General features: G+C 39.6%; 1 protein-coding gene across 1 annotated transcript; it reads left to right on the top strand.

The window, feature by feature from the left end:
- The first annotated feature begins 1,652 nt into the window (after nt 1–1,652).
- On the top strand, nt 1,653–10,091 carry LOC145777430 (N-acylethanolamine-hydrolyzing acid amidase-like). Its single transcript, XM_082588801.1, has 9 exons — nt 1,653–1,859; nt 2,210–2,275; nt 2,471–2,659; nt 6,401–6,527; nt 7,028–7,192; nt 7,535–7,710; nt 8,038–8,167; nt 9,237–9,371; nt 9,562–10,091. The coding sequence occupies exons 1-8, from the start codon at nt 1,696–1,698 to the stop codon at nt 9,348–9,350; spliced, it is 1,131 nt and encodes a 376-aa protein (XP_082444927.1). The 5' UTR covers nt 1,653–1,695; the 3' UTR covers nt 9,351–9,371; nt 9,562–10,091.
- The last annotated feature ends 3,831 nt before the right edge of the window (nt 10,092–13,922 follow it).

Below are 13,922 nucleotides of genomic sequence, written 5' to 3'. Positions count from 1 at the left end.
TTGGAAATAAAATTATCTCGATGATTGATAGCTCCACCCCCTAAATGAATATCTATTTTCAAATTTCATTAAAAAAATGCAATTTTCGAAACTTTTTGAATTTTATTTAAAAAGTGCACTTAGTAAAGTAACAGTTTTAACGTTCTGCAAATTTACACGTTTACATGATTCTATTCGAGGAAAGCTACATCCCCTGCCAATTCCCAATAATAAAAGCAACCTTTTTCGATTACTCAAGATTTATGAGCAGCAACAGAAAGTAAGGCATCTGCGTTGTTCGACGCATGTAAAAAATCAGCTGTTGATATGGGTTTGCAGTTGCCATCTTTGCCGCGTGGCCGTGGTAGACGTAGCCTACTGCAAGATCTTTCGATGACCAGCAACAGCAACCGTTTTTTCTACCATAGATGCTTACTACCAAAGCATTTATTTAGACATATTTAAACAGTGTTCTTCTTCACTTTTGTCACGTTATTCACGGCAGGACATGAAAACGATCAATGACATGGAAACAGTTCTGCTTTCCAAGGATCAAGCATTGGAAGAGAACAGAGCTGCTTTTGAAAATGTCGCTGCCACATATAAAGATGACATAAACCCAACGCTTCTGCGTCTGGAATTGCAACAGCTGGAAAGTTTTCAACAGCTAAAACAAATTTTTGCTTCAACTATGTCGCAACTGCGTGATCTATTTGCAAGCAATGAAACAATTTCATTAATGCTTCCAAACGTGGTCTGCATTGTGAAAATATACTTATCGTTGCCTTCCACCACCTGCGAGGCGGAGCGATCGTTTAGTGCACTCAGGCGCATAAAAATCTGCTTGCGATCTACCATGACGCAACAGCGATTGAACCACGTCCTAATTTTAAATGTTTATCAAGCTGAAGCTTCACGGTTACAACTTGACCAGTTGATTAACAGTTGGATTGACAGAGCTGCTGTTCGCAAAAATACTTTTGCCAAATGTTGAGTGTCAGAGCAGCAACGTAACAATAAAATTCACGACATAGCCTACCTCCTGTGCTTTGTTTTAAAGTTGCTTTGTATGGAGCTACAAATCAGGTGTGAAAATAAAATTGCATCTACGAAACACGCTTAGTAAAAATCAAACAAAAACATGCAGTTTTAAAGTTTTTAGGTTGCCATATTGTGCTATCCGCCACCCCGTGCAAAAATAAAAGTCAGCGCCTATGCCTCTTAGCTTCTGTTCAGTTATCAATGAATATACAAGTGTTAAACAAAACATGGCTGGTTTTATGTATGGTAGGCTATATATACTTGTTATTGTAAACATTGACTGTAAACAGCTGGATCTCGCAGGTCAGGTGCAGCACAGCCGGGTCAAGGTAGATCGAAACTGACTTAGGAAGAACTAATAATAATATTACCTTTTTTGTAAAGCATGGCCTTGTAGTCCATGGACTTTGCCAACCCAACTCTCAACGTGAGGATTAGACACTCTCAACATGAGGATTAGTTTATGGCCTGTATAGGCCTAATCAAAATTGGTTGATGATGTTGATGACAGATCTTTCCAACCATTGATGGATTGAGCTCCATTCTTTTTATTTAATATTTTATTTTATTATTTAATTGCACTCGTCATCAGCTGACTATAAAATTGTTTATTTCACGTTTTTCAGTTTTGTTTTATATGAAGATTCATTGTCATCTATCGTGTTAACAATCACAATGAATCTGTGTCAATTGTTTTCACTTTTGTTGGTTGTTCACTTTGGGTCATCGATGCCTAGTCGTTCAAACTATGTCTTAACGATGGATAAGATGGAGAATAAGAACAATGCCACACAAGCTAAATCATACGTTGTCAACCTTGATCAGGCTCCAATGGATCGGTAGGTGTGATTTTGGTGACTTTTGATATGGGGAACTTTGTAACTTACAATTATTCTTGTTTCGTTTTTGCTTTGAAGTTTTATATTCAACTAAGATCTTGTTTTGAATTTGATTGTTTGCCAGGCATCTCATTTGAACCCATTGCTCAGGGTTGCGGTGAGATATCAGAAAATGTCTTGATATGGTATGTTTTAGCAATAACCTACTGTCTGATTGTCATTTCATCACCGAAGATGGTGATGTTCTGGTAGTTTGGCATATCAACATTAGATTATGTGAAAAATACATTGAATCAGGTGGAGGCAATGTTTCCTGTTTGATTAGCCGACTGATTATTTTGTTTGTTCAGGTGGCGCGCATTGGTTCACCAATTTGATGTCAATTATTTTGCACAAGGAATCCAAGCTTTGCTCCGGTAAGTTTAAAGAAAGGTCCAGCCATTACAAAGACACATTTCCATTCGGCTTGTTTGATAGGCTACTGCACAATATTTATCTTCAAACAAAGAAAGCCTTATTGAAACTTTCTGTAAGACAAACTCTCCATCGAAGCTCTATCTTTATTTGGATTTTGCAAACATTACTTTTAGTGTTTTACCAATTGCTTTCAGGCCGATGTTTAAATCCCCTGAGATGGCGGCTGCCGTTGAACGGATCGCTGGTGATTTGGATTGCTACATAGCTCAGCCATATTCTGACGAAATGAGGGGGTTAAGTGCGGCGACTGGAATCTCCCTGGGTGACATTGTCCTCACCAACATCCTTTATGACTTTACAGCGTACGCTAATAGCAGCATTAAGTGAGTCATACAAAATATTTGGTATTGCAAAGTGTTTAGCTCATTTAGTCATTAATTTGTGCAGTCATTCAAGCTCGGCTATCAAGAAAAAAATTTTCTTGCAGAAACAGTTCAATACATTTCATTTTAATTGATAATTAATGTTTAACAATTTTTTTGTTCAGATGTACATAAAATTACTGTAGAGCGAATTAAATCAAATGTAGTTATTACTATCTGAAGCCTTTACAAATTGTTTCACCTAACGGATCATCAGAAGGTCTGCAAAAAACATGTAAACAGTAAAGAATCGATAATTCTGAAAAGATATTAAATATTACAACTGTAAATTAATCTGCCAAAAAAAATCTCTAAACCTGTACTTCCTGAGGAGATATTAAATATTACAACTGTAATTTAATCTGCAAAAAACCTCTAAACCTGAATTCCTGAAAAGATATTACTGTAAATATTATAACCGTAATCCAATCTGTAGAAAAAAAACTCCAGAATTACTAAGGACAGCCTCCATCCGCCACGATAAAGTTTCAATCAATTTGTCCCAATGGAAACCAAGCAACAATGATGGCAACATCTATGACATCACAAAGAAGCAAAATGCTTGTTATGATCGGCGAATCCTGTAGTAATCTGAACAGAATGAACAAAAATTGTTTTTAAACCTGTAAAAATTAAATGAGTTTTACAACCTGTAAAAATGAAATGAAATTCAATTTTTTCAAAATTATAACCTGTAAAAATCCCAAGGAATTGTGATGATGTAACCTGTAGTGTCCTGAACAAATGAAATAAAATCTGTTTATAAACCTGTAAAAATTAAATGAGATTTATAGCCTGTAAAAATCAAATGAAATTTTAAAAACCTGTGAAAATCAAAAGGAATTTATTTTATTTTGAAGTACTTGAGTTTAAATTTGTTTCTATGACGACATTTGCCGACCAGTTCCGAACGCTTGTTCAAAAGGTGGCCACTATCAGCCTTCAGAATGGCCAGCTTTTCAGCCAAACATAGGCCACAATTGTTACGACCACCACCACTATAAGGCCGAGCACAGCTGTGGATGGACCAAGTTACTTTAGGATCAACACCCTTGTCCTTAAGGTCCCAAACTGCCTTAGATAGTTCGGTACTGTTACGTTTAGACCTATCCATGAAGGTACATTTATGGTTGGAAAAACGTTTTTTAAAAGTAGTTTCGCAACAACCAATGTAATTAAGAACCTTCGGGCTGTTATCAATGGTAGCTTTGTAAACAATGGCCTTCTGCAAGCATTGCCCATTCAAAGGACATTCTGGCCTCACCCTACAATTGCAACCAGGCTGCGATGGTATATTATCAGCCTGCAATATTGCTTTATTGTGGGAGGATATGACGCTTGCAACATTCGGAGTACAACTGTAGCTCAGCTTAATAGTATTACGGTTGAATATTTTGTGCAATCTATGATGGGGTGGAAAGTGTATGGAAACAAGTTTGAAAAATTCCTTACCAATATTGCTATCAACCTGCAAGCTGAAAGGAGGGTTAAACCATAAAATTTTCCGGCTCCTTTTCCTAGATGTTCGTAAGTTATTAGCAGGATTGTAGCAAACTCTCTCCGCAAAACCACTTTTCAAAAGGGCATCGTTATAAACAGATGCGGTCTTATCAAATTCATTTTGGCCAAATGATGTGGCGGACAATCGCTTTGAAATCATAGTCGGGATTTGTCTCTTAATGTTGGGTGGGTGATTGGACTGGGCATGGATGTAAATTGGATCATTATTGGGTTTTCTATAAGGCCAGAATTTACCAGATAGCAAATTCAAAGTGACGTCAAGAAAATCAGTTTCAATTAGACCAGTATCCACAGTAATATTTAAGCCATGTTGTTTAAATAATTGAATGACATTCTTTCTCAAACGATCAATCTTAGGGCCGGATAAATTACGCAAAATAGCCAGACCATCATCACGATATAAGCCAAGCATGTCTCTGTCAACAATAGCAGAAAGTTCGTTCAAAAGAAACAAGCCGACCAACTCACAAATCTCAGCACCATCAAATGAGCCCATTGTAACGTCAAACAAACCATCTTTCTTAGCCCAAGTTTCACCACCATTAAAAAGCAACGATTTCCTAGCATGGAAAATTGTTTGTATGATACAATCGTCCAAATCCATAAATGGTTTGGCAAACTCAATTGCTTTACACAAAAGTTCCTCCGTAATGGATGGATAAAAATCAACAATGTCAAATTTCATAAAGGTTAGTACAGGTTAGTACAGTAAATAAAGGTTAGTAATAAAGGTTAGTACAGTAAAGGCAGTACAGGTTTAGAGATTTTTTTTGGCAGATTAATTTACAGTTGTAATATTTAATATCTTTTCAGAATTATCGATTCTTTACTGTTTACATGTTTTTTGCAGACCTTCTGATGATCCGTTAGGTGAAACAATTTGTAAAGGCTTCAGATAGTAATAACTACATTTGATTTAATTCGCTCTGCTTTGCCTTTTTGCTTGGCATTGAGCACTTTTTGTAGTATTAATAGTTTTCATTGTTTTAAAATTACTGTATATATATAGTATGCCCAAAAAGGACATCCTCATCATCCAAATTCGGTTTTGTCCTCCACTAGTGGGGGTGGCCAATTCTTTGCTTGTAGCGATTGCCTTAACTCCTATTCTCCATCTTGCTTCCATCCTGTGCATCTTCCTCCTTCAGTCCGACTTTGTCTGCCTCATTCAATTGTTTTTTCCATGTTCTTTTTGGGCGTCCCCGTTTCCTCTTCCCATCTACCTTCAAAGTCAAAGCCTTTCAAAGAAAACTTTCTTCCTCTCTCCTTGGTCAGGTTCATACAATCTTACGCCATTTGCCCTTGCAAGTTGTTCAATAGTCTTCCTCGTTGCTAGCGTATCTATCAGCTCTTCACTCTTTTTCTCCTACCTCGTTTTCACCCCTCACTTTGCTCTCACCATTGCTTTTTCCTTTTTTCTCAGAATAGCCAGTTCACTCTCTCTTAATAATATCCATGTCCATGTTTCGCTGCCATGTAATAGTACAAGCCGCACACAACTCTGATATACTTTCCCTTTCATTTTTAACAAAAACTTTTTCCGTACGGTATAACATTTTCCCAATCCCCACATTTCCTGAACTTTTCCCAACCCAGCCTTGTCTTTCTTATCACAGCTGCTTAGCATCCACCGTTTCCATTTATTTGATCACCCAAATAACAGAAATATGTCACTGTTTCATGCCATGAGAGTAACTCTATCCTCTGTTTTACAAATTGCTATCCTCATTCCTCAAGTAAATCTTTTTCTTTATCACATTTCCCACAATCAAAACACTTTGCCAAAATGTGATGTCGAAAACGTTTGATTTGAAATTTAGTTTTAGTTTTGTTTTCTGTGAATGTTACTATGCAGTAATAAACGTGAATATATTAAGTCTAATTACGTTTCTCGGCTTCGTATGCCTATGGTGCAACATTTTAATACAGTCACAGCTTCTGGTCATGCTAATTTCACTCATCCACCTGCCTTGCACTGATGGAGTACAACAACGGCTTGTTTTAAGTGCGTTGATTGCACATGAAAAAATTAATTAAGCTTTTAAACAATTTATTTTTGCTTTAGTTTGTACATCCTTGTATGTTGAGACAATTGAGACATGCCGCGAAACTCGCAGTTTACCGACGAGGTAACGTTTTCATGAAGTTGGTGTGGAAGTTAATTGGCAAGTTGTTGTTCAGAGCTTGCACAAGCATTGTTGCCGTTGATAAGACAGGCCGCATTATTCATGGCCGCAATCTTGATTATATTCTTCCCAAGATTCTGAAGAACCTCACAATTCAGGTGGAATTTCAAAGGAATGGAAAGGTCGGTTGTAAATATAACGATGGGCTGGGTCTTTATTCAGTTTCAAAAAGTTAAAATGGCGTTGCAGCTCAGTGAAACCGATTCGTACCGGGTGACCAGACTAAGATACTTGTCATTCGGTAGGCTATAAGATACCACAATAGATACGGCAGTCACTTCTGTCGTTTCACTTTAATCGACCTTGTTTCTATGATTTATGACTCAGGTGGCAAAGAACTTAAAGAAGTGATTACCAATACTTTTTGTCGTATCCAAGCTTACGCCCGCCAGTTGAATATTTAGATTGAGTGGACAGGAAGGCAAGGAAGCCAATCTTTGTGTCCACCTTCAGGCATGCATTTAAGTGTCCTGCCAAAGACACAGCCTCATGCTCTTGAGCGTTGTCGAACCGGCGCCCTTTCAAAGGTCGAACCACAGACACACTAATGCGCAGCTGGCCAACTTTTCCCTCCAGTCCCTATTTCAATTAAGTGAAAGCATAACTTTATGCAAATTTCTAGGCAGTTTACACAGCAAGTTCATATATTGGCTATGTTGGAGTGACCACTGGAACTCGCCATGGAGCATTCTCACTGAGCGGCGATCAGAGAAATTATGGAACATTGTGGAAAAACATTATTACGTCATTGGAGGGCGGCCACATCACTTTCTTTGCTGCACGAAAGGTAATCCAAGCTCTTTGTGATTGAACAATAAAAATGGGTTAAACCATGAAAAGAGATTTGGAGCATACGCGCATTGCGCAGTTTGTGAACATGTGCGAAAATATTATGAGCAGTGTCAAACAGTTTGTTAATTTATTATTATTTTGGCCGCAGGTCTCTCCCCAGTTAAAAATGTTCATCTTCAGTCTTATAGTAATTCAACGTCTGCAGACTTTGTATTTAGACTTTGAGTAACTGTATGGAAGATCAATTCCGCAGCATCAGCTCCCTTTGTGGCGACAAGTACCTGTTTTGTTGAACCAAATTAATTACTCATCTGGCAACACTGTGTTGAACCTTCAGGTCCTTGATGAGTCATCAGATTACAAGAGCGCCCTCAACCAACTGATCAACACCCCCACGGACGCCCCCGTCTACTTCATCCTGGGGGGTATCCGCCCCAGCGAGGGGGCCTTGGTGGTGCGGAATGGGGAGGATGTGGCGTTGGTGAAACATATGGACAACTACCCTAGGCATCCGTGAGCTACTGATTTGTTTATGTGTTGTGACATAATTGCTGTGGGGCAAGCCTCTGACGTCAAACTGTATGACATCGCAAAGCATCCGAGAACGCACATTTAGTCAACTTATGATTATGGAATTTCCACCCTTCAAAAATTTACTGCAATTAAAACATGCAAATGTTGCAGTGTCAGTTCCCTCGACGAGAAAAGGAAAAAATGAAACTAAGTTTGGAGACTGAGACTTTCAACTTCCTGAACTGAATAACTTGAGCGGCTCTAGGCCTCACCCCGGTCACTTGGTGGGGTATGGAGGGTATCCATGGTAACCTACATCTCTTTCAGGTGGTTTCTGGTGGAGACGAACTACGACCCCTGGAAGAAACCCCCCAAGTCCGACAACCGGCGACACGCTGCAGTTAAGTCCATGATGGCTGTGGGGAAGGACAAGATGGACACGGATCGACTGTACCAGGTTTGTTGCTAGGCAACTATTTTTCCCGCTTATTCCGCAATGTTCGGCTGGTCACGTGATGATTCCCGCTAAATCGTGCCGGTATGAAGCGTGAAAGCGATGAAGCCTGTTTCGTGTAACATTGCTTTGTCACGAAATCGACAACAAAATGTTATTTGTTTGTATGTGTCTATATTTGAATGTAAACTTTATTGTTTTGTCTTGTGACCTGGCGGCAATCGCGCTATGACCACTTTGGAAACGTTTCCCCCATCAGACGACGCTTCCACTTACGGTTATAGTTCCTGCATTGTGACATCAGCACGACGCCATTGGTCGATGCTCGTTTGTAGGGTTTGTGCATTGTTGGCTTCTCTGATGTTCGCGGAATCGGGATTGCCGCTTTCACTTCTGTTTAAATTCTTTGCAAACCGCGAAAGTTTCCCATTTAGTTTGTCCCTGTGCATTCCCATGTATTGGCCGATTAGGAATGCTGCTTTCCTCATTTCTTGGTTAGCTCTTTGTTCTAGAAGGCTGTTCGCTTTTGTGACAGAAACCCTCCTTTGTGGTTGTCTGGCAACATAACTGTTCTTGATGACTATGACTTCTGTTATGACATTGGAGCGAAAGTAGAATTATGACATCAAATTTGCGACAATTGTGATGCACGGAAGGCAAAGTTCCGATAAATCAACACAGCCAGTACATGGGCAGCAGCTACTGAGCGTCATACATAGGTACCACACCATTTGCCTGTTGGATGATACGACGGTCGACCGGGTTAATGTTGTGCTGGCGGTGCTCAGCAGCTGAAACAGTTGTCCCTGCCACAATTGCGCCGATATGGAAGAAATATTTCGATAATGAGCGGACGGTCGCTCCCTGGTTTAAAGATAAAGATCGTTCCCAGGCAGCTAAGGTGGATAATAATAATTATTTCAGTAGCAGAAGTATCCAGCTTCCTCATCTCATGAGTAGATTAATTATCCACCAGCATTTGTGTTCAGATCCTGTCCACCGTAACCACGCCCCTGCGTTTGTGTTCAGGTCCTGTCCACCCCTTCATAATCACCCCTGCATTTGTATTCAGGTCCTGTCCACCCCTCCCGTACTGAACGAGCAGACAACCTTCACAACAATCATGAGCGCTAGCGATGCCGGCGCGTACAAGACAATGGTCAGGTTCGATGGACCAACCGAGTGAGACTTGTCTTCTGCCGCTGAGGTAATCGCGTTTAAGGACACGGCATCAATTGTCGGGATGACTCACTAAACTTCCTCCTAGAAATGGGAGATACAAAGCTACATCAGTTTCTGGCTTGTTACGTTTTAACTGTTTTACAAAGCGCAGCACTGTTCGTATGCAAGATAGTGAAGTTTTATCCCACATTGTTACCATTCTATTGCCTCTGCAGATTCTTTCATCATGCTCACCCATCGACCAATCCACCATCACGAATCCACAAGGTCTACATTGCTACTCGCGTTTCATCACGCAGCCATGACGTAGGATTCAATGACGTCATTAATACACTGCACTTGTTGACGCTTCCTTAAAAAGTTTCAAATCATTAGATGTAGATTTTATCTTTACAGTGTTTTGTCTTAATTCCAGTTGTTGCCTCACAGAAGAATATCTTTACTGTCTGCTTCACTAACGTTCGTGCTTCTATGGAGGGAAGCTGATGTTTCCTGATCATTCACTTTACTGCGTTACACAGGAGTTTGCACGGTATTGCATGTGTAGGATATTTACCTTTGTCGTCGCTACTTTCCTGTGTTTGCTTCATTGCGCTTATGACGTCATCATGAAGCCACAAGGGAGCTGGACGCCATATTGTTAATTACGTATGCGGCCAGTTTTCATTGTTGTTGATTCATTATACTGTTGGTGTGTTTTTAGCCTACCATACGTCAAGTGCAATAAAACATTTCTTGAAAGTCACATCCAGTGGACAAGTGTGAGGCCATCTTCACATTCTTGCGATATATTCCAGACCAATTCTATTTCGCATTAGTTTTGCCTAGAAATGCTAATATAAGTTAAGATCGCGATATTCCACATTCTTTCATATTTTTTTCACCAAACACACTGACAGGGCAACACATTCCAGTATGAAGCAACTCAATGCGTCATCATCGCACTTCTGTGACGCATCAATCACAACTTTACTGACCGGCAGACAACGGTAGGTTATAAGGAAGTTACCACCTGGAGGAAGATTTTAGGCCCAAGTTGAAACGCAGCAACAGCAGACATAATAAGCTAAAATGGCAACGTTGTGCAATGTGCATACATTGGTTTGGGGGAGTCTAGCTTTAAGGTTGGTACAGTACCATTCTGTCGGCTACTGCCAGTAGTACGGTTCAGTTTGTATTCAATTCTGACCATCACAACTAAAAACAAAGTAGCATATGCCAAACATCATCAGGGCCGTTGACAGGATTTCTCGAGCCCGGTACCAATTTATTTTCGGGCCCCCTTAATCGCCAAAGTTATGAATATAAAGGTTGTGTACAAACTTTCATTGATGTCGTTTAAGCATGGTCATTCAACAAATCTTGCGCAAATTTAAAATTTCTTGAACCGCAAAACTAAGGCTACTATATCTAGCGGTTGCTTTTTCGAATTTTTATTTGTAACATGATGCTAGACTCTGGAAATGGCCGCAAATTGGCCTGGAATGTGAATGCCCACCCCTGATTACTTCCCGATTTCATTGATGTTTCACTGGTCATTCCAGGCTCACAAGAAGAGAATTTATAGCAAAGTTAGTGCAGACAGTCAGAAAGTTTTCAATTTGATTTGTGAAAGGTGTTTGGTCCGAGGTCAAACACTTACTGATTGCTGCAATCTGAAAAGAGGTTTTGGTCTAATTTTTAGTGCAAAAATGGGGAAAGCAACCTTCTTACCTGTGTCATTTCAGTTTTGAGTTTGAACAAATATTAGCCTGTTTATTTTGAAACTCGTGTTTCAGGTAATATTCGTGGTTAGGGAAATCACTATAGACTAAAGTCTTATTTCACTGCTTGGTGGCTGAAGTGGCTATTTTACCACCAGAAAGCTGAAGTGGGCCTGGTACCCAGAAGGGGGCCCGGTACTTTACCATCTGACTGCTGAAATGGCTGTTTTATCCTCTGATGGCAATTCCTTTAGATCTGATTATATTAAGATCTTGATGATGTTTGCAGTCGCGGGGAATTTTTTAAATCCGGGCCCCTTAAATATTCCGGGTCCAAAAGTACCACCTAGACCCCCTTGTCAACGCCCCTGAACATCACTGAGGTCTAAAAGAAGGTAGAAGCAACCAGGGGCGCGGAAGCGAGGGGGGCGATTTTTCTGCAGATGGGGGAGCAGGGAGGGCAATGGTGCCCTTTTAAGGTCATGTAAGCCAGGGTTTCCCAAACTGTGGTCCGCGACGACTGCACAGGTGGTCCATGGTGATATGACAAGAAATTAAAAAGTCACACATATACGTTGTAAAGTACGTACCCTGTCAAAGATAATTGCCGCAAACAAACAAAATAACAGCATTCATAAAGAAACTTAACATATGGGAAACAAGGATAAATGATAATATTGTGCATTTTACGTTTCCTGTTCTGTGTGACTACATTACCAACAAACCCTCAATTAATACAGAGTTGATTTTCTCTGACGTTACACAACATTTGGAATTTCTTTCTGCACATTTCAAGAAGTATTTTTGAAAAGAGACATATGAGAATTTTGACTGGATTTTAAACCCTTTTGTTGTTACAAAGACTGATCTGTCAGGACGAGAAGAAGAAAAATTAGCCGAATTATCATCTGATCGAAGTATAATGCTTAGTTTCAATCAAACAGCTGTTGCATCTTTCTGGTTGAGTGTTGTGGAGGAATACCCATTGCTATCGCTAAAGGCAACTAAGATTTTATTGCCTTTTGCCACGACCTACATGTGTGAGACATGTGTTTTAGCTAAAGCCTTCGACACAGTTGATCAAACTATTCTCATACAGAAACTGCAAACATATGGTTTTCGGGGCCTTCCATTACAATTGTTAAAAAGCTATATCAGCAATCGTCTACAACACACGGTCGTCAATGGAATCTCTTCAAACTCAAGACAGGTTACCTGCGGTGTGCCCCAAGGATCGACATTGAGACCCCTTCTTTTCTTACTGTATATAAATGACTTACCAAATTCAACAAACATGAATGTTAAACTATTTGCTGACGACACCAAACTTACCATGTGCGACAAATGTGAAATAAATTTGCAGAACAATGTGAATGCCGAAATGCAAAAAGTTTACAACTGGTTGAAGCTTAATAGATTATCGTTAAATTTCTCAAAAACTGAATACATGCTAATAACAAATAAAAAACACATAAAAAATTTTAACATTAACATTGGTAACACAAGCATTCAACAAAAAGATCAAATAAAATACCTTGGCGTTTACATAGATAACAAATTAACATGGAAATATCACATAGATAAAATTTGCGGAAAAGTAGCAAAAGGTTCATGGCCATGGCGTTGCTTAAACTCAGAATTATGTCAACACAGACACTTTAAAAGATGTGTATCACGCTTTGATTTACTGTCATTTGCAATATTGTATTTCAAGCTGGGGAAAGGCCTGTGACAGTGCACTGGATCCTTTAATAAAATTACAAAAAAAGGTTATAAGAATAATTACGAAACAAAATTACTATGCTCACACTCACTAGCGTACGCAGGGGGGGGGGGGCCATTTGGCCATGGCCCCCCCCCCCCCCCTTAAAAATGTTTTAGTAGTTAACAACGTAGATTAAGGCATTTAATATGTTTTGGATTGCACTGTCAGAGCAATTAACAATGTTGTTCTATAGACTAAGCTAATACGAAATACATGGCCCAATCCACCAACCCCACCCGTAGTGTTCTGTAAGCCTATTATTGTGAGAAAAAAATGGATAAAGTCTAAACTAAAACCATACTGGGATATCATGAAGACGTCTGGGATATCAATGGCCAGTGGCGTAGCCAGGGGGGGTTTGGGGGTTACAACCCCCCTTTGGCACGCGTGTGACATCACGATATTGAAAATCATGCCTTCAGTCTCTTTATGCTTGGGAATGATGCTTAACATTCAAACATCTCAGCCAGGAATTAGCAACAAGAAAACATAGAGACTTAGCTTTATTTCCGAAAAATGCCGAAGAAAACATGATCTTATCCTTTTGTTATGCCACCTGACAGCACCATTTTACAGGAATATTCATACCCACATTTTTGTTGAAAATGCTCTCAGAATGCACCAAATTCAAAGTAATTTTCAAAATTTTCTGGGGGAGGCCCCCCTGACCCCCCGCCGCTGGGTGTCCTCTCAGGCAAAAACGCTGTCGGGCTTCGCCCGCCCTTGTCAAACCCCTCTTTTACAAATTTATGGCTATACGCCTACTGTCAATGGCCCCCCCCCTTGACAAAATCCTGCGTACGCCACTGCTCACACTAATTTTTTGTTTTTCAAAATGAACATCTTGAAACTAAAAGACATACATAACATTGAAATAAAAAAACATATGTAGCCTACAAAGTTCATATGAATGAGTATCCGTCTACGTATTGTGATTTATTTACAAATGCTTCATCTATTCATCAGCATAACACAAGATATCAAACAAGCAACAACTATTTTATAAATAGATCAAACACAGAATTTGGTAAGAAGTCCATGCAGGTATTGGGTTCAATGCTCTGGTCAGAGGTTCCAAGTAGGCTAAAAAACTTATCATTTCATTGTT

The sequence above is a fragment of the Aplidium turbinatum genome, chromosome 9 (assembly GCF_918807975.1).
Source record: "Aplidium turbinatum chromosome 9, kaAplTurb1.1, whole genome shotgun sequence".
Classification (NCBI taxonomy): domain Eukaryota; kingdom Metazoa; phylum Chordata; class Ascidiacea; order Aplousobranchia; family Polyclinidae; genus Aplidium; species Aplidium turbinatum.
Note: the sequence above shows the minus strand (reverse complement) of the source record. Positions and strands in the feature narration are given on the sequence as shown.

What these genes read in the sequence shown, in the direction of transcription:
- LOC145777430 (XM_082588801.1), top strand. Translation starts at nt 1,696, where the DNA reads ATGAATCTGTGTCAATTGTTTTCACTTTTGTTGGTTGTTCACTTTGGG. An exon ending in GATCAGGCTCCAATGGATCG is followed by an intron (nt 1,860 to 2,209) that starts GTAGGTGTGATT and finishes TTGTTTGTTCAG; the next exon opens with GTGGCGCGCATTGGTTCACC. An exon ending in GGAATCCAAGCTTTGCTCCG is followed by an intron (nt 2,276 to 2,470) that starts GTAAGTTTAAAG and finishes AATTGCTTTCAG; the next exon opens with GCCGATGTTTAAATCCCCTG.